The sequence below is a fragment of the Trichomycterus rosablanca genome, chromosome 17 (genome assembly GCF_030014385.1).
Source record: "Trichomycterus rosablanca isolate fTriRos1 chromosome 17, fTriRos1.hap1, whole genome shotgun sequence".
Classification (NCBI taxonomy): domain Eukaryota; kingdom Metazoa; phylum Chordata; class Actinopteri; order Siluriformes; family Trichomycteridae; genus Trichomycterus; species Trichomycterus rosablanca.
Genome location: NC_086004.1, coordinates 3,464,161 through 3,483,750, shown reverse-complemented (window position 1 = coordinate 3,483,750; position 19,590 = coordinate 3,464,161). Strand labels below are relative to the sequence as shown.

At 41.4% G+C, this 19,590-nt stretch overlaps 1 protein-coding gene across 2 annotated transcripts; it reads left to right on the top strand.

The window, feature by feature from the left end:
• Window positions 1-720: 720 nt before the first annotated feature.
• On the top strand, window positions 721-19,242 carry zbtb37 (zinc finger and BTB domain containing 37). 2 transcript variants are annotated; one of them, XM_063013374.1, is made up of 4 exons: window positions 721-811; window positions 4,735-5,697; window positions 5,853-5,952; window positions 18,343-19,242. In XM_063013374.1, the coding sequence occupies exons 2-4, from the start codon at window positions 4,760-4,762 to the stop codon at window positions 18,355-18,357; spliced, it is 1,053 nt and encodes a 350-aa protein (XP_062869444.1). In that variant the 5' UTR covers window positions 721-811; window positions 4,735-4,759; the 3' UTR covers window positions 18,358-19,242. The 2 variants fall into 2 exon arrangements, with proteins under 2 accessions (XP_062869444.1, XP_062869443.1); XM_063013373.1 differs by lacking the exon at window positions 18,343-19,242 and adding an exon at window positions 9,383-10,383.
• Window positions 19,243-19,590: the final 348 nt, after the last annotated feature.

Below are 19,590 nucleotides of genomic sequence, written 5' to 3'. Positions count from 1 at the left end.
TGGTGCTTCATGTCCCCTTAAACTGACTCAAGTTCAACTGATAAAAAAACCGAGATTGCAGATAAACTGACACTAGCGACCGTGGTACAAATGTTGTTTATGTTTCAAACAAGCATTAAGTTTTGAATATTCACAGCTAACTTGATTAATATTTATTTAAATTCATATTTATTTAGTAATGCAGAATGTTTGTCAGATGAAATAAAAACGTTCAGACGAGTCCTAGAAATGCAACCAAACAACAACTCCCTCCCCTGAGTCTGCCGAAAACACAGAGCATGATGGGAATTTGAGTCCTTCGAGGTCTTTACGCTGCACATTTAAACTGGCATTAGAACTACATTTCCCAAAATGCTTTACGGGTTCTGCACATCGACTCATTTTCATACATGGGGAATATGAGATCGGAGAAGAAATGGGAAAGAAAGCGAACACGGAGGGGATAAAGTGTTCTATTAAACTCATGATGGCTGATGTGTGAGCTCTTATTTGATGATAGAAGTGTTGTCTGTATGAGCAATGAAGAATCGGCCTCAGTCTTGTCGGATTGGTTTGGGTTTTTAGCGTTGAGAGGCTCAAGGCGCCTCCCTGTAGCTGTTTTTTATGGTTTGGCTTCAGTGCTGCAGTGCAATGACCCAAAGCCAAACAAGTCACATTTACATTCATCTGTTCTCATCTATGCAAGAAATCATGGAAACTTCTGTCGCTGATGATCTGAGGATCGTTTCTTCAACGGACTGCCGACTGTAGCCATAAAACATCAAAAGTGCCGAACATATAGGAAGCGAGTTTGTGCTCGTTAGTATAAAAGGTAAGAATTGATTTTAATGACAATTTCTGCACTACTATGTTATGTACAAGTATAATAAATACTACATAATGTACTGGTGTATATCTTACTGTGCTGTAGAATGTTATGCATACTACATACTGCACCAATATCTATAACATAATGTATACTACACCACCAATAATGCAAATCTATTTATGCTACATAATAGTACTATACTGTATATATTGTACTATAAAATGCACTGGTATATACTACACACAGCACCACTATACTGCACCAGTATATGCTCTATAATACATACTGCACCAGTATATGATCTATACTATATACTGCACCCATATATACTGTATACTAAATGTCGCACCAGTATATACTGTATACTACATACTGCCCTAGTATATACTGTATACAACATACTGCATTAGTATATACTGTATACTACATACTGCATTAGTATATGATCTATACTATATACTGCACCCATATATACTGTATACTACATACTTCACCACTATTCGGTGTATACTACATACTGCCCTAGTATATACTGTATACAACATACTTTAGTATATACTGTATACTACATACTGCATTAGTATATAATGTATACTACATACTGCCCTAGCATATACTGTATACAACATACTTTAGTATATACTGTATACTACATACTGCATTAGTATATAATGTATACTACATACTGCCCTAGTATATACTGTATACAACATACTTTAGTATATACTGTATACTACATACTGCATTAGTATATAATGTATACTACATACTGCCCTAGTATGTACTGTATACAACATACTTTAGTATATACTGTATACTACATACTGCATTAGTATATAATGTATACTACATACTGCCCTAGTATATACTGTATACTACATACTGCCCTAGTATATAATGTATACTACATACTGCCCTAGCATATACTGTATACAACATACTGCCCTAGTATATACTGTATACAACATACTTTAGTATATACTGTATACTACATACTGCATTAGTATATAATGTATACTACATACTGCCCTAGTATATAATGTATACTACATACTGCCCTAGTATATAATGTATACTACATACTGCCCTAGCATATACTGTATACAACATACTTTAGTATATACTGTATAATACATACTGCACTAGTATATACTGTATACTACATACTGCATTAGTATATAATGTATACTACATACTGCCCTAGTATGTACTGTATACAACATACTTTAGTATATACTGTATACTACATACTGCACTAGTATATACTGTATACTACATACTGCACCAGTATATACTGTATACTACATACTGCACCACTATTCAGAGTATACCTTATACTAGTGTGTACTGTATACAACATACTTTAGTATATAATGTATACTACATACTGCCCTAGTATATACTGTATACAACATACTTTAGTATATACTTTATACTACATACTGCATTAGTATATACTGTATACTACATACTGCACCACTATTCAGAGTATACCTTATACTAGTGTGTACTGTATACTACAAACTACACCAGTATATACTGTATAGTACATACTGCACTAGTATATACTGTATACTACATGCTACACCACTATTCAGTCTATACAACATAACGCACCAGTATATGCTCTGTACTACATATTGCACCCATATATACTGTATACTACATACTGCACCAGTATTCAGTGTATACTACATACTGCACCACTATTCAGTGTATATGCTCTGTACTACATACTGCAGCAGTATATATTGTATACTACAAACGACTCCAGTATATACTGTATACTACATACTGCACCAGTATTTGGTCTGTGTTGTCTGAAATACAGTGGGAACAGTCATTCTTAAACAGAAGGCACATATTTCATGCGCTCCAAAGTAATGAAAACAAAAAGTGATGAAACTATTGATCATTAATTTAAAGACGTGGTTCGTGATCTTCCTGACGGTTTTGTGTTGCATAACTCGTCATTTCAAAGGATTTCTGATTTTTTTGTCAAACAAGGGCTTTCTGTACAGTCAGTGACAGCTCTATAGATCTCACATAGAAAATGGTGTCATTTCTTCGCTGATCTCTTCTGGATCCAGATACCCTTGAATTAAAGCTGAGACTCTGTCTATAAATCATACCTATTATTTACTCTAAACTATATTGCGCTGTACTATACAATCAAAACAACCGAAACATTGTCAGTGTCCAATTATTTATGTACCCCATCTTATACTGTGGATAAATACTGTGCCAGTATATCATTTTTACCATGGTTTCTTACTGTCAGTCCTTAAGGCCCACTGCTCTGCAGAGTTTTGAGTTCTCTTTACTCCCAACATGCCTAACTCAAGTATAATTATATAATAATAATTATCAAGTATTTATGAGCCTGTATCAGATGTGAAAGCAGAGAAAATGTGAAACTCTGCAGAGCAGTTGAGCACTTCAGGACTGGAAGTGAATCAGTACTGCATACTGCACAAGTGTATAACACGTACACTAGACACCTTCGAACTATGGGCACTTACAGAAGCCTCAACTCCTCTGAGGAGACTTTTCACAAGATTTTTGGGTGTGTCTGTCAGGCTTTGCTAATTCCTTGGGCAATTTGATGTTCCAGTCCATTGCATTGGTGTTCAGTGGGGTTGCAACGAGGGCTCTGTTTAGGTCACTGGAGTAATTTCATGTCAAACCAGGACTTTGCTTTGTGCACAAGGGATCAGTAAGATGGAATAGCTTCTAATTCATGGCAGGCCTGTTTTAGGAGGTTCTTGCACCAGTATGTGCTATTTTAGGTTATATTTGACCACCTGGACAAAATTGCCTTGGAAAAAAAGCCCACTGCTCCCTGTACTTTGTACTAATGGACAACAATTTATGGTGCTTAAATGGCTTCCAAAATGATTATTGTGAGTTTTATAGACTTTCCCCACAGTTATGCCCATGGCATCAGTCAAACAGATGCAGTCAAACTAGCCTTATTTAAGTAGGCAGAGAAAAATCACCAGCTGTTGTTATTTCTAATTAATAAGAAGCACTTTGGAGGCCACACCTCAAAATCTAATGACATTATAGAACTTTCTATGCAACCAGTTAAATAATTCATTGCTGTATGTATATTTTGGACCAGCAGATTTCTTTCCAGTTTTGCTTCTAATCTAGTCGTATACAAATACTTGAAGCATTTTGCTTCCTCTCTCCTGCTGCTGTAGTACTTTTTACACAAGTATATACTGCACTAAATACCCCTCCACCAGACTTTACAGTTGCCACTCTGGTAGCCAACTGGCGTGTTCTTCACTTCATCACTTTATAAAAGACCTTTATGTGACATGATCAAAACTGAACATGTATAATAAAGACCCCCTCTAGACTGATGAATGTATCTGTGTTTGGGACATGCTAAGCTAACTGTAGCTCTTTTTGGTATTTTAAAAATTTGGTTTAACAGCTGATTCTTCTTGTTCCTCAGCCTTTGTCCTGTTTCTCGGTTACGGGGTCGGCATTTCTGGCTTCTTCCCATTAGGTGTCGCCGGCGGGATTAGGCACAGTTTTACGCCGGACGCCCTTCCTGACGCAAATCTCCCTATTAATCCGGGCTTGGGACCGGCACTACAATGCACTGGTCTGTGCATCCCAGCGGCTAGGTACCTATAGGACAATTCAGTGTCTCCAATTAGCCTAGCGGCATGTCTTTGAACTGTGGGAGGAGAACATGCAAACTCCGCACAGAAAGGACCCGGACCGCCCCACCCGGGATCGAACCCAGGACCTGCTTGCTGTGAGGCGACAGTGCTACCCACTTAGCCACCGTGCCGCCCGTTTAACAGCTGATTAGACTGTTTATATTACTGAATGATGAACTCTTAATTCCTAACTGCTGTATTTTATACAAGCTTCAGCTTTAATGGTTACCCCTTTTTCTTTGGCAGTTTTGTGGGCAGAAGTGGAGGCCACATGGAGCGGACAGGGAGCATTCAGCTGGACATTCCTGACTTCAGCAACTCAGTCCTGTCCCACCTAAACCAGCTGCGCATGCAGGGTCGGCTATGTGACATCGTGGTGAACGTCCAGGGCCAGAGCTTCCGTGCTCACAAGGTGGTCCTGGCTGCCAGCTCGCCATACTTCAGGGACCACATGGCGCTGGGCGAGATGAGCACCGTGTCCCTGTCCGTTATCCGCAACCCCTCCGTGTTCGAGCAGCTCCTTTCCTTCTGCTACACGGGCCGCTTGTGTTTGCAGCTGGCGGATATCATTAGCTACCTGACGGCTGCCAGCTTCCTGCAGATGCAGCACATTATCGACCGCTGCACGCAGATCTTGGAGGGTATTCACTTCAAGATTAGCCTGGCCGACGTGGAAGAGGAGCTGCGGGCCCGCCGGAGTGCAGGAAGGACCGTCGAAGCTGAGAGGGCCAGTGCGCGCTCACTCAGCCCCAGGCACGCAGGCACCAGAGTCATAGCGACCCACGGAAGTGCTTCCAGTGCCATGGAAGTCAGCGAAATCAGGGAGGTCAGCCCACCCGGGGAATCCATGAGCCCGCAGATCGTCGAGCACAGTGGGCTCGGCCCGGAGGCCACGGGGGCGGTGAACGAGCCCATACTGCGAATTAACCGCGCGGGTCAGTGGTACGTGGAGGCGGGGCATGGCATGGAGAGGGGTGGAGACGAAGCAGTGCACATAGTGGAGGGTTTCCGCATCAAGACCGAACGCATGGAGGAGTGGATGGGGGCGGAGACGCAAGCCTCCGCCGAGGAGGGAAGTGGGACGGAGGAGGGGCCCACCGTGATGATTGACACCTCAGGACGCAGCACGTTGTTACAGGAGGGATTCGTTACTGGAGCATCCAGAGCCAAGAGCACTCAGCCATCAAGCAGCTTCAACGAATCTGAGAGGTGAGTGTGTGTAAACAATTATGTTAGTGATAGACGTGTCACAATAATGACATTTAGAAGATTTTCTGTTATACGTGTAGATTTGAAGTCAAAAGTTTACATACACGTGTAGGGTTAATGTCAAGTCCTCTGCTTTTTGTGTGTGTGTGGAACAGGTTTAGTCCGACAGGCAGTGTGGTGGTGATGACGGAGAGACAGAGGGCCAAAAGTGAGTCTCCAGGACAAGCGGATGACCAAAGGCATCCCACCTCTCAGGTACACTCAATAACCAAACACTTAAAAGTAATTATTATAGTATTTTTGTAACCAAAAGGGATGTCAATGAGTAACTGATAACCCACTGTGTCTGAATGTTGTTGATTAGAAAAGGCTTCTAAATTCATTTCCAACACTCGACGCTTGATTTCAATTGACAGTACAACTACAGATCTCTTCTGAGTAAGAATGCGCAGGTGCCAGCTCTGTATACAAGCTGCATTTAGAGATTCGAATCCACACACAAACCTTTTATGCATTTATTTTATTTAAATAATGAACGGCTGAACTGTTACGCATGAATGTGTGAATATTTTTAATTATTCATTATGTAGAAAGGTAGAAATCTGATCTTTATCTCATAATAATGACACTAATGTTGCGCCTCGGGCTACTAACCGGGGTCCTTAGTCAGCGTCGAAGACCCCACCCACTTTCAATCCGGCCATTTTTCCCACCCGACAAACTTTAATGGCCAATTTTTGTCTGCTGCGGGCACTGCCAATTATGCCCACCAGTAGCAAAGCTGAGGTTCAAACCCGGGGAGTTCAGAATCCCAGCGCTGGTGTGCTAGCGGAATATCCTGCTGCTCCACCTGGGCGCCGCATCTCTAGTTAGTTAGCCCTTGGAACGAAATGTTTGTTACTGACTTTTTATCATCTTCAGTTTGTTGGCACCATTAAATCAAGGATTTCAGGATTTGCTTACTTACTGGTCATAAAGGATAAAGACAGAAGACAGTTCTGCCATTAAATGACACACGTGTTTAACATTGCGTAAAAAACCCAAATAAATAAATACTTACTGGTCATCAAACTAGCATTTTCTTTCTGGGAAGCAGAAGCGGTTTACAAATTCATCTGAATCATTTTATTTATGCTTATCTAAGACTTGTAGTTGGAGTCCAAGCCAACTTCAGACATCTGGGTTCATGGTTCTTAGGAATCATCCTGGGACCTTCTTAGACCTGTGGCATGGAAGACCAGGTGGCTAAATAATATTAGTGCCAAGGTTGGAGAGTTTCCAATCCCTGCAGTCTTTGGCTACGTTCCAAAGTGTGGATGGCCCTGGCTTATAGTTATGGAATTAGTCGATTCAAGTCATTTTCACATGAGTCTGTCACCAGGATGGATTAGGGGTTTGTTTGAGGGAGGGTGTCATTACTGTAAGATGGTCTTCACACAAAAATAATCCACCTGAACACAGAAGTGATGGTGCAGCTCTTAAACGTCATGTCTAATGTGAGGGAAATCTTTGTAATACGCAAAATAAAAGCTTACTTTACTTTGGCTCTGTCTGAAAACCTAGTGAGCTGCCTTGCTGCCTACTGCCTACCTGATCAGCTGCCTCAGTAGAGAGGATTCTAATAAGACATGAAACTCATGAGGCAGATTATTTAGACGCACTAGTTTAGCAGCGATTACGTCACCGCAGTTTTTGCTTACTAAGATAACACAGGTAGCCATTCAAACCGACGGGATGAGGCGCCACAACTCGTTATCAGACCAGCTAACGTCTCCCTCCATGTGCCGAAAACTTGTGCACCTTTATACAAAATAACCATCAATGAGAACTTATTTACATTTGAAAGGAACTCCGTTGGTTGCCCCGCATTCGTCCACTACGTTTGACATTTTTTGTGAGAAAAGTCGTGCCGCACTGAATGCTGGGATTGCCTTCAGCGCTGAGTCAGATTATCACTCAGAATTAAGGCGCCTCAGTAGGAGCATTTTAAGTGATCTAAGAATTTAGACACGCCCTCTTCTCGGGAGTGTAGGATGACATAAAATGCGTCTGTGTAGAGACTCACTAGGTTTTCAGACAGACCCAAAATATATTTATTTGGTGCCCTGTATGTCCATGCCAGGGATTACATCCATCCAGGCTGTAAAAGCGCTTTTACACACTTTTATTTTTCATCTTGTTCTGAATGACATCAACCTGCCACAGGCTGTTTAAACACCATAATGGCTGTAACACTGATTTTCTTCTCCTCATTCGCTGCATTCTGTGTTTCTCTGTGCATCGTGCTTGTTAAATCCGTGCCTGTGTGTCGTCAGTCTGGTCTGGATCGTGTTTGGGTGCCACCTGCCTCTCTGTTGTCTGGTTTTGAAGCAGATCAGTATTTCCAACATGGTGAGAAGCAGAACAGGAATAATGAGGACGGTTGATGTATAGGAATAAACCTGCTGTTTGCATTTTGCCCGAGGCTGCAGACGCTCTTTACTTTTTGAACAAAATGTGCTGAATACGAGGTTTAAATTAGGCCTGACGTTTTCTCAGCACTGTCCTGGTACTTCTGGCTTGTCTTGATGTCAGCAGGTTCTTGTATGAACTGGTTTCTCATCTCATCTGATTAGACTTTTTTTATTGGACTGAAAAGCACATTCTGAAAGGAGGTTACTGATCTGTGTTCAGAACTCTCAGTACCAGAGCTGTTAATGTCAGTACTGTAGTACCAAGTTTAATACCAGAGCTGTTAATGTCAGTACTGTAGTACCAAGTTTAATACCAGAGCTGTTAATGTCAGTACTGTAGTACCAAGTTTAATACCAGAGCTGTTAATGTCAGTACTGTAGTACCAAGTTTAATACCAGAGCTGTTAATGTCAGTACTGTAGTACCAAGTTTAATACCAGAGCTGTTAATGTCAGTACTTTAGATCCAAGTTTAATACCAGAGCTGTTAATGTCAGTACTTTAGATCCAAGTTTAATACCAGAGCTGTTAATGTCAGTACTTTAGATCCAAGTTTAATACCAGAGCTGTTAATGTCAGTACTTTAGATCCAAGTTTAATTCCAGAGCTGTTAATGTCAGTACTTTAGATCCAAGTTTAATACCAGAGCTGTTAATGTCAGTACTTTAGATCCAAGTTTAATATCAGAGCTGTTAATGTCAGTACTTTAGATCCAAGTTTAATACCAGAGCTGTTAATGTCAGTACTTTAGATCCAAGTTTAATACCAGAGCTGTTAATGTCAGTACTTTAGATCCAAGTTTAATACCAGAGCTGTTAATGTCAGTACTTTAGATCCAAGTTTAATACCAGAGCTGTTAATGTCAGTACTTTGGCACCAAAGAGCTGGAAAAATTCATGTTTTTATTAGACGTGGTAAAAAAGAGTTTGAGAACATTTTATTTCAGTTTCAGTTGGCGGGTCCGATTTCACTGGTTTCTTCTTGTGCTGATTGGATGAATGTTACTTGTAGAATCCCTCCTCATTCTTATTGGCTGAATGTTACCTGTAGAACTCCTCTTTGTTCTGATTGGATGAATGTTACCTGTAGAACTTTTAGCTGATTGGTTAAAAGTTGACAGAACCTTGTGCACTACAGAGAGCAGTTTTTTCTGACATCCTGGAATGTGTGGAGAACTTAATGTGAATGTTTTCTGATGCGAACGACCCGCTTGTTCTTTCTTCTGCTCTGCAGGCAGAGGAAGCTGCAGCGTTTGATGTGGGAGGCTACGAGGAGTATCTGCGAGAGCAGGTGGGGGATCGCTGGTTCCGCTACAACCCGCGCCTCACCTGCATTTACTGCTGCAAGTCCTTTAACCAGAAGGGCAGCCTGGACCGGCACATGCGCCTGCACATGGGCATCACGCCCTTCGTGTGCCGTATGTGTGGCAAGAAGTACACGCGCAAGGACCAGCTGGAGTACCACATTCGCAAGCACACAGGCAACAAGCCCTTTCACTGCCACGTCTGTGGTAAGAGCTTCCCCTTCCAGGCCATCCTAAACCAGCATTTCCGCAAGAATCACCCGGGGTGCGCCCCCCACGAGGGCTCGCACAGCGCCTCGCCCGAAACCACCACCAACAATAACAGCAGCGGCGGCACAAACGCTAAAGCCGGGACCCCGCGCCGGAGTAACCACGACGATGAGGAGGAGTCCGAGGGGAGCGGAACGGGAGGCAGAGGAGGGGGAGTGGCGTCAACGTTTGGGGAAGGTCTGCAACCTTCTGTCTCCACTACTGGGCCCGATTGAAGAGCACAGGTTTGAGATGACAAGAAAAATAATACGGTGGTTTTCTGCAAGCCAGGAATGTTTGAAAAGCTGCTGTTATTAAAAAAGGAAAAAATAGAAACAAAAGAAGAAAATGGAATGAACTTGAGCGGATGGTGGGACTCCATCGTCTGTAAGAAGACTTTCTTTAACTGTAAGTAAACAACAAAACAAACAAAATGCAAAGAGCGTCTGCTATAAAACTCAAATAATAGTGTTCTTTAGTTATTTATAAATAATAAATGCGCTTTAAACCGCATCTACCTGCAACCACACAGACTGTACCGTTACGTCAACAAATGAAGACAAGCCACACTCCAACAACCTCACACACCACTGGATGCAGTTATTTCTCTTATTTTATTTGATTTGCCTTTCCTGTCTTTTATATGTGTTACTTTTTTATATTTTTGTACAATTTAACAATGAAGCTTCTGGATTCAGGACAAAGAAAATGAGACGTTGTCGTACTTATGATTTGGTCAAATTGTGTTCAAATTGCCAAACTCTTCTCTGTGCCAGATGGTGATTATATCTGTATGGAGGATGTTTCAATCCTCTTTTATTATTTTGCCTTGAGACAATCTTAACCAATTGATCTGGGGTTCGATGCTGCTGCTCCCCAGTCTATAGCATAACTCGGCTAAAAAACGGGTTCCATGTTTTCCGTCTTACCGTTAAAGCCCCTCAGGTCTTCGAACTTCTGCCAGATTCCTGATTTGTTTCGTTGTTTTTGGGTGCCGGCTCGGCTCGTTGAAAATCCGTCTGTACGTGATCGGTCGATAGCCTGAAGTGCTATTTTAAACGGGATGCAGTGATCTAATACTGAGCGTTTGTAATGGTAGGAATCAGCAATTTATTAAAAAGGAAACATTAGGGCACTCATGTGGCGCAGCAGTAAAACACGCTAGCACACGAGCTGACATTTCGAACTCGTCGGTTCGAAACTCAGCTTAACTGTTCATACAGGGTGGGAGCCGGACGGGACCTCATACCTCAACCTCTGCTGGCTGACTGATGGCGCCTGCACAGAGTCGAGGAATAATGCTGATCAGGGTGTGTGGCTCTCCGTACGCAAAGCTGATCCGCATGTGAACGCACCTCGTGCAGGTGAAAAGATGCAGTCGGCTACTGCGCACGTGTCGGAGGGGGCGTGTGTTAGTCACAGCACTCCTCAACCAGGGTGGAGGTCAACATCAGTAGAGATGAAGCGTGCCCCAAACTTATTTGCACCACAGACCGGTTTCATATAAGATATAATTTTACGGACCAGCGGGGGCGGGAGGATTGGGGCCTGGTGGTTGGAGACCACTGCAATAGGGTAACTGGATACGACTAGATTGGGAGGAAAATTGGAAAAAAAAAGGAAACCTTTACGACACTTAGTAGAAGCTTTTATCCGAATACAGTCATAGCCTTGCTTGGGGTTTGAACCAGTGACCTTCTGATCACTAGTCTAGTATTTTAACCACTGAGCTACCAGCTGCTCAGAGACATTGGATGCAGGACAGAGATACACCCTGGATCCACCATAAGTAATCCTTACTTTCGGTTACTGTCTGTGTGGAGTTTGGCATGTACTGCCCATGCCCATGCCCATGTGGATTTCCTCTAGGTACAAAATCCTCCCAGCACCCAAAACCATGACTGGCTTCTATAAAATGCCCTCGGTATGGCACCCAGGTGGTGCAGCGGGATATTGTGCTAGCACACCAGCGCCGAGATTCTGAACTCCTCGGTTCCAGACCAGTCGGTTCCGGGCATAATTGGCAGTGCCTGCAGCAGACAAATCTCTGCTAGGGCGGGGTGTCCGGACTATGTAGGTGGGGTCTTCAAACGCTGTGTACGGACCCTGATTGGCAGATGGAGAGGCGTCTGTGCAGAATGCACAGGTGAAAAAGGGTTCCGCTAAGGGCTGCGCGCGGGTCGGAGGAGGCGTGAGCAGCAATATACCCACCTCGACTGCAATTTGACTACGCTAAATTAGGAGAAAATGGGAGAACCCCTGTATTCCTGCCTTAGCCTGATGGTTCCCAGTGGTGCCACACCCTTGAATACTATCAATGCGATCAGTACCAGAGCTGGCAGTTTTGTCATTAAACAGTTAATCGCTGACTGATAATGATTGGTTATAGGTTTAAATAATTGCATTCCTATCATTACTGTAATTAGATCTTCAGAGCTCTGATGTTAAATCGCTGCATCCCGTCGCTTTACAGTAAATTCATTAAACAATACGATTAAAAGTTTGGGGGAGAAAACATCAGCAATGGTTTTATTTAAATCCCTTAATAGCTTCTTTTTTAATTCCCATATTTTAGATCTAGCTGCTGAATGTTAATAATACAGTACTATACTATAGAACACAGGAAAGTGTTGAACCTCAGATAAGCTACCGTACCACTCAGTTACCTCTTCATCATCACTACGCAATACACACGGCGTCCACCGTTCAGACCGGGGGAGGCGCTCAGCTCAGTTAGTTTCACCTCTAAACCTTTCTTTGTTCTTTCTGTATGTTTTACTGTTTCTTGTTTTCGATATTTTATGATTTTATTGTTACTCGAGCATGTCGCTGTTGGAAGGGATTTGTTTCGTATGGGGGAGAAAAAGTTCAATGTGTATGGGAGAAGGTCTGAGAAATGGAGATGAGCCGAACCCAGGACAGAAAGTGGGTGCCTGTTTCCGTGTACGTTTTTTTTGTGTGTGTTTTTGATGGGACTTTTCAAAATGCCACGGAATGACTGAGATTATCAGCAAGGAGAGCACTTTAATAAAATATAGAGTCGAGTGGGTTTTATATTTCCACTCGACTCATGGACAGAAGTTTCCAGCTGGTGCTATGATGATTCAACTTGAGTGACGGAAGCTCTCGGGAACCAAAGGAACAGAAATCGTAGATGTTATACCTCTGATGCTCGCAGGAATATGAGGAGGAATAAAAAGAGATTACGTCGGCACTTAAAAAACGGCGGAGGGGATTTTTCTTCTTTAAAATATCGATTTATATATCAGTTATGCATATAGAGATGAATTTTGTATGATAAAGATGCAATGAAAAGAAGAAAAGCTTTGTTCAAGGTAAAGGCTGTGAGCCACGGTGGGTTTTTAAGGCTGTGAATCACACCTGATGTGACTTTTTTTTTTTTGGCTTGGGAGAGTCAGGAAGAGAAACAGCTACTGATAATTTAATGGAACACACCTCTTACTGAATCAGGATTCAGGACTTTTCTACAGCTTATTTTTGCTTCCGTGAACAACAGGTCAGCACCTCGTACAACAATCAGGAACTTTATCCGCTCTGGATGTTTACCTTTCTCTTCACACTAAAGCCGTTTGATGAACTCGGACCTCACTCAGCACTCGGCATGAACGCGACCATCCAACATTTCGGTACCTAGAGCCTCACGTGCAGTAGCAACACGACGTTTTGTATTGAACTGTGTACCTGCGGCGTCGGTGTGTCAGGCTGCGTTCACAAGGGTGTTTAACATCTGTTTGAACAGAACAAAACACATTTTTTATGTTCATTTCAGTGAGAACGATGCATAAAAAATACACTCCGTTATCTGTTCAAGTTTAACTGTGTTAAAATTACAGATCTGAATCTGTAATCTCTAAATCTAGTACAGCTCTAGTAACTGTAACTATCTGGTTCTTCTATTAATTTCCTCAATAGACATTTCAAAAATGTAAAAATCGAGCAAAGACTGAACGCAGTAAATGAGCAGCAAGATGCTTCTTTTATTTTGCTGTTTTATACATTTTAAGTTTCGTATGAACTGAATTTAAATACCTGGTATTTAAATAGACTTGTATACCTATACCTAGTATAGTTAGACTTGAATCTTCCAAAAATGAGCAGTAATCATTGTGTATAATGTGTATAGTGGCCTGAACTTGAGATGGCAGATTAACTGCATTTATTTTAGCACCACAGACTGAAGCACTTTGACCACACAAAGCTTGAGTGATTGAACTGTACATGTAATGCCAGTTAAGACAGGCCCAAGTTGTACACAGATTAGATGTATAGAGACCAATTGTCAATGCTGGCACAATATCTTGCTTGCCCCTCCTAAGTGCACCTTTGTTAACATCACTGTGATTCATATCTGTTGTGTTCTAGCCATTGGTGGTGTAAAAAGTACTCCATCATTTTCTCAGTTATGTTGCCAAGAAATACATTTACATTTTCGGCATTTAGGAGACGCCTTTATCCAAAGCGACTTACATTACAGTTACAGTATACAGTCTGAGCAATTGAGGGTTAAGGGCCTAGCTCAAGGGCCCAACAGCAGCAACCTGGCAGTGGTAGGGCTTGAACCAGCGACCCTCTGATCACTGGTCCAGTACCTTAACCACTAGGCTACAGCTGGCCTCAATAATACATGAACTCGTTATTGTATTATTAGTGATCTCGCCATGAAAGACCTACTGAGTAACACAGATAGTCTGCGCAAAATGGGTGGCTGGGTGGCACGGTGGCTCGGTGGGTAGTACTGTCGCCTCACAGCTAGAAGGTCCTGGGTTCGATCCCCAGGCGGGGCGGTCCGGGTCCTTTCTGTGTGGAGTTTGCATGTTCTCCCCGTGTCCGCGTGGGTTTCCTCCGGGCGCTCCGGTTTCCTCCCACAGTCCAAAGACGTGCAAGTGAGGTGAATTGGAGATACAAAATTGTCCATGACTGTGTTCGATATAAATTTGTGAACTGATGAATCTACCGTTCCTGTCATGAATGTAACCGAAGTGTAAAACATGACGTTAAAATCCTAATAAACAAACAAACTGCACAAAATGTGCATCTCCTGAGCACCCTCATTAATGATTTGACCCCGAGACTAAACACAAGTAGTTTGACACGTAAAGGTGTGCGCAGAGGTGGAAAGAGTACTAAAATATTGTACTCAAGTAAAAGTGCTATTACTTTAATGAATTTTTACTTAAGTACGAGTAAAGTTACTAGTCTAAAATCTACTCAAGTAAAAAGTAACTCGTTTAAAATGTACTCAGAGTAAACGTTACTTAGTTATTTTTTAGCAGGAGGGCGTGTCTCTTCTGTGTAATGCAAACAGGACAATTGGATATAAATCTCACAATAGTTGTTTTTAATTAAAATATAATAGAAAAAAAACATGTTGATACAACATTTAAAACATTTAGGGGTGTGTAATGTGTAATTTTAGTCCCTTAAAACTTTTTCAAACTATAACCACTAGTGATGTGTCGTAGAATGATTCGATTCTATTGAACGGCCCTTTAAAATGAAACAAAGGAACTGAGTCGCGCTTCTGGGAGTCGTTATGTATACAGTATATACGGCTCTTTAAAAAGAACCGAGCCGAAAGATCCGACTCCCCATCGCAGAATTCACTGCAGCAGTTTCCCAGACGCGATTTTTTTTTTTAGCGTTTTTTCACTCAGTAACGGATGTTATTTAAAATGTAGCGAATTACAATTCTTAATACAAAACATACTTAAGTAAAAGTAAAATTACAGGCTGTAAAATCTACTTTAAAAAGTATAAGTACACAAAAAACTACTCAATTACAGTAGCGCGAGTAAATGTAACTCGTTACTTTCCACCTCTGGGTGTGCGAATGTAACCTTGTGCACTGAAAAGGAACAGTAGTAGTAGTAGAGTACAAGCTGAAAGTAACAACCTGGAAAACCTGGTTTAAAACCTGAATACACCCTTGAGGCTTAAGTATATCATGAAAGTAATGCAGTGGGCCAACAATGTTGAGAGGTTGGCAGCTTGTAATTGTAGAGAAAGTATGCTGTGTTTTATTTAACACAACTACAGATCTGTTAAACTACAGTCATGTACATGTACTGTAATATCAGCATTGCTAAATACAGTATAATGTCATTATTAAAGTAATACAGCTCAAAGCAGGATGGACTGGCGCCCCGTCCAGGATGTTACTGTGTGCCTTGCACCCATTGAAAAGCTGGGATAGGCTCCAGCACCCCACCACAACCCTAATTATATAAGCGGTTAAGAAAGTGAGTGAGTGAGCTCAGAAAAGTAATACAGTCAAAGCAAAACTGTAGGTACTACCAAATTCTATTTTCTGTCCCCGTTCTGTATAATACTGCAGATTTTAAGGATGTAATACGTGGATTACCATGTGACTGAATTTCTTAGTAATGTGACACGCACTTGCCAAACATTCCTTGTGAACGCAGCATTAAAGTCAGGTTAATGAGAAACACGCCAGCGTGGCAGGTCTGTTTTTACTCCAGTAAAACCTCATAAGAACAGCCGATGTAGATTAAAACTTCATAAACTCAACAGTAACCTCATTACCGTAACCATGTGTGATAGAAAATGTTTCAACACAAACATGTTAAAGGTCTTTTACATTTGTTTTTTTGTTTGTTTGGGTTTGATTTTGGTTTTATGATTAGCCAGTCTTGTAATAGGAGGGTGGTGGTTTTGGTGATGGATGATCTCTGGATCTGATGTGTATTTGTGTGTTGGTTTTCTGTTTAATATAATGTGAGGGATTTATGTGTAACGAAGCATTCCACGTGTTCAGTACGTTATCAGAGGGAAATGTTAGAGAACGTTTTGGGTTTAGGGCTAATAAGGTTTGTTGTTCATATCCGCATCAAAATGGTCAGCAAAACCTTCCTTAACACAAATACTCGTCTTTATTACAATCTTTGTGCTTTTCAGAGAACTGGGTTATTCCTTGGTTACTTTTTAATCATACTTTGGCTTTTACTGTTTGTTTTGGAAGCTTTAATAGCATATGAGAAACATATTGTCATATTGTAAATAATAGAACTATTTAAGACTTAATAATCAGCACAGCTACTGCAGATGAAACGGCATTGACTGAACAAGGATTCTGTATTAATGCACACCAGTGTTACACAATCCACAACAGGTTTTACACTGTTTAAACTTTCACCACACTGTCCAACCACTTTGTTTCCTATGGAATGTGTCATTAATATACATCGATTTTCTAGCTATTGAAAGAAAGAGGAAGAACAAACTTACAGAAACATATAACTTGAATTAGAGGCGGTCGTCTGCTTTCAGAACAGCTTTAATCCTTCATGCAGTGCCGTCATACAACCGCTTATTGGTTTCAGTCTCCAAAACTTCCTATTAAGGTTCAATCATTTTTAAATCTAGAGATTAGGAGGAACATAGAAGTCGTCCGGCCTCTTAGATACTCTTAGTTTCCTTATATTGCTTTGAAATTTCACACATTAAAATGCAGAAAAAGCTTGTTATTACTGATACATGTTGCCAATTGTGTTGCTCAGGAATCTCAGGGGGGCATCAACAAGGTCCTGGGTTCGATCCGCATGTGGGTTTCCTCTGGGAGCTCCGGTTTCCTCCCACAGTCCAAAGACGTGCAAGCGAGGTAAATTGGAGATACTAAATTCTCCATGACTGTTTTTGATAAAACCTTGTGAACTGATGAATCTTGTGTAACGAGTGGCTACCGTTCCTGTCATGAATGTAACCAAAGTGTTTAACATAACGTTAAAAATAAATCAGGAATCTCAGGGTTAAGATACAAGCTTACCCTGTCGGTTGGGGTTTGTGAGTTTAAGCCCTATTAATGTAACAGTCGTCTGTGTCAAGTGCTCCAAGAGAGCATCATTCACTTTGTACTCTGACTGGAACGGCTGGGATTCTTCTGTCCTTTTGAGCAAAAGTGGCACTCGCCAATCTAGGCTGTGTGTCAGGTCAAGTCAAATGTATTTATATAGTGCTTTTTACAATAGACATTTTCTCAAAGCAACTTTACAGAATCCAGAACCAACAGACCAAAAACCCCAATTGAGCAAGCCGAGGGCGACAGTGGCAAGGAAAAACTCAGTAGGGACCCCCATCCTTCTTGGGTGACCTGGAGGGAGCTGTGTGAGCTCACTTGTACAGAGACGCAAAATTGGTGCCTTTCTCCAAGCTCACTGATCTGCCCAATAATGTTGTTTAGGACATTTTAGGAACACCAAGGCTGGTAGGACTAGCTTGGGGTACCGTGGTCCTCCATCTCGCCCTAGACAATGTTTCTCTCTGGCCCCTTGGAACCACCGTCTTCTCATGGGTTTAAAACTCATTTCTGCCTTCCTTTATGTGAATCCTGAGCAACACCTTTTTAAACATGTGTAAATGCTAATGACGGGCCAGAATTGTTCTATTTGGATGCACACTACACAACACCATGAACTAATCCTACAGTTCCACCCCAGTTTGAACCCATTAATTAGTCTGGCACTGATTGATGCCTTCGGAAAGTGTGGTGAAATGTTTTTCAGTGACTTCACTTACCTCAGATTCTCACTTTGTTTTTCTAATAGTAAGCTCGTGAAGTTTTTTAGTTGCATGTCTCGATTACATAGTATTTCTTTTTTATCAGATCTGGGAACACTGAATAACAGTGCTGAGCCATATCGGACAGACTTCTTCAGTCTCATCTCCTCGATCACGTCCATCTAGATAGATCGTTTCTACAGGGAGCAGAATAGACTCGTCTAAAACTACACTTAACACAAAGAGCAACAACACTGATCGTCCGTGAGGCTGCGACAGAGACGTTTTTCTCTCTGTGTTGTTTTGCGGTCTTTGATGATGTACTTGTGCGTGTTGGGGGGGGGGGGGGTGTACACAGACTCGGTTCAAATGTTACTTTGCATGTTACTTTTATTTGAAGTTGCACCAGTATATGCCAAAAGATGCCCTGTCTCACGTCTTGCTATATTGTTCATGTCCTGAAAGCAATATAGCGTACAGAGTCATTTCCTACGTCTGCCTCGATAACAATACTCGTAATCGTACGTTACTTTGTTTTACATTAACGGGACTGAAACATATTTTTAAATAAGATATTTTACCTTGGATTAAGTTGAAAGTTAAACTGATTAGTAGTGTATTAGACATCAGTTACACATATATTTAAATTTAGACATTTATATAACCAGAATATTGTTAAAAGTAATATAATGTAAGAAGATGAATTATTATTGCAAATCAGAAATTTCTACGAGACTCTTGATTTTCCGTTGGGGAAAAGCTACAGAGGTCGGTGTGATTATTAGTGATTTATAATGTGAACATTTCTTTAACAACCACTGTTTCTTTTTTTTCTTCACTAGCAGATTTTAAGTCCATTCTCCTTAAAGGAAATAAAGCACTTTAAGTGTTTAACTGTGAAGGATTTCTTACAATATTCTATAAATGTCAAATTATACAAAATCCACATTGTGTGATCTGCTAAACCCAAGTTTATAACATGGATAATAAACCTGTTTTAATCCAAGCTGCCCAGAGTGTGTCTTTATTTATAGCATTATTTTCCTCCTCGTTGTTTGTCTGGATTAGTAAACTGAGTGTTATATACAAAATCTTCATCATATGTTGGAGGCATAACATTATGAGCACTGACGGGTGAAATGAATAACTGATCATCTCTTCATCACGGCACCTGTTAGTGGGGGGGATATATCAGGCAGCAAGTGAACATTTTATCCTCAGAGTTGATGTTAGAAGCAGGAAAACAGGCGAGCGTGAGGATTTGAGGGAGTTTGACGAGGGCCAGATTGTGATGGCTGGACGACTGGGTCAGAGCATCTTCAAAACTGCAGCTCTTGTGGGGTGTGTCCCGGTC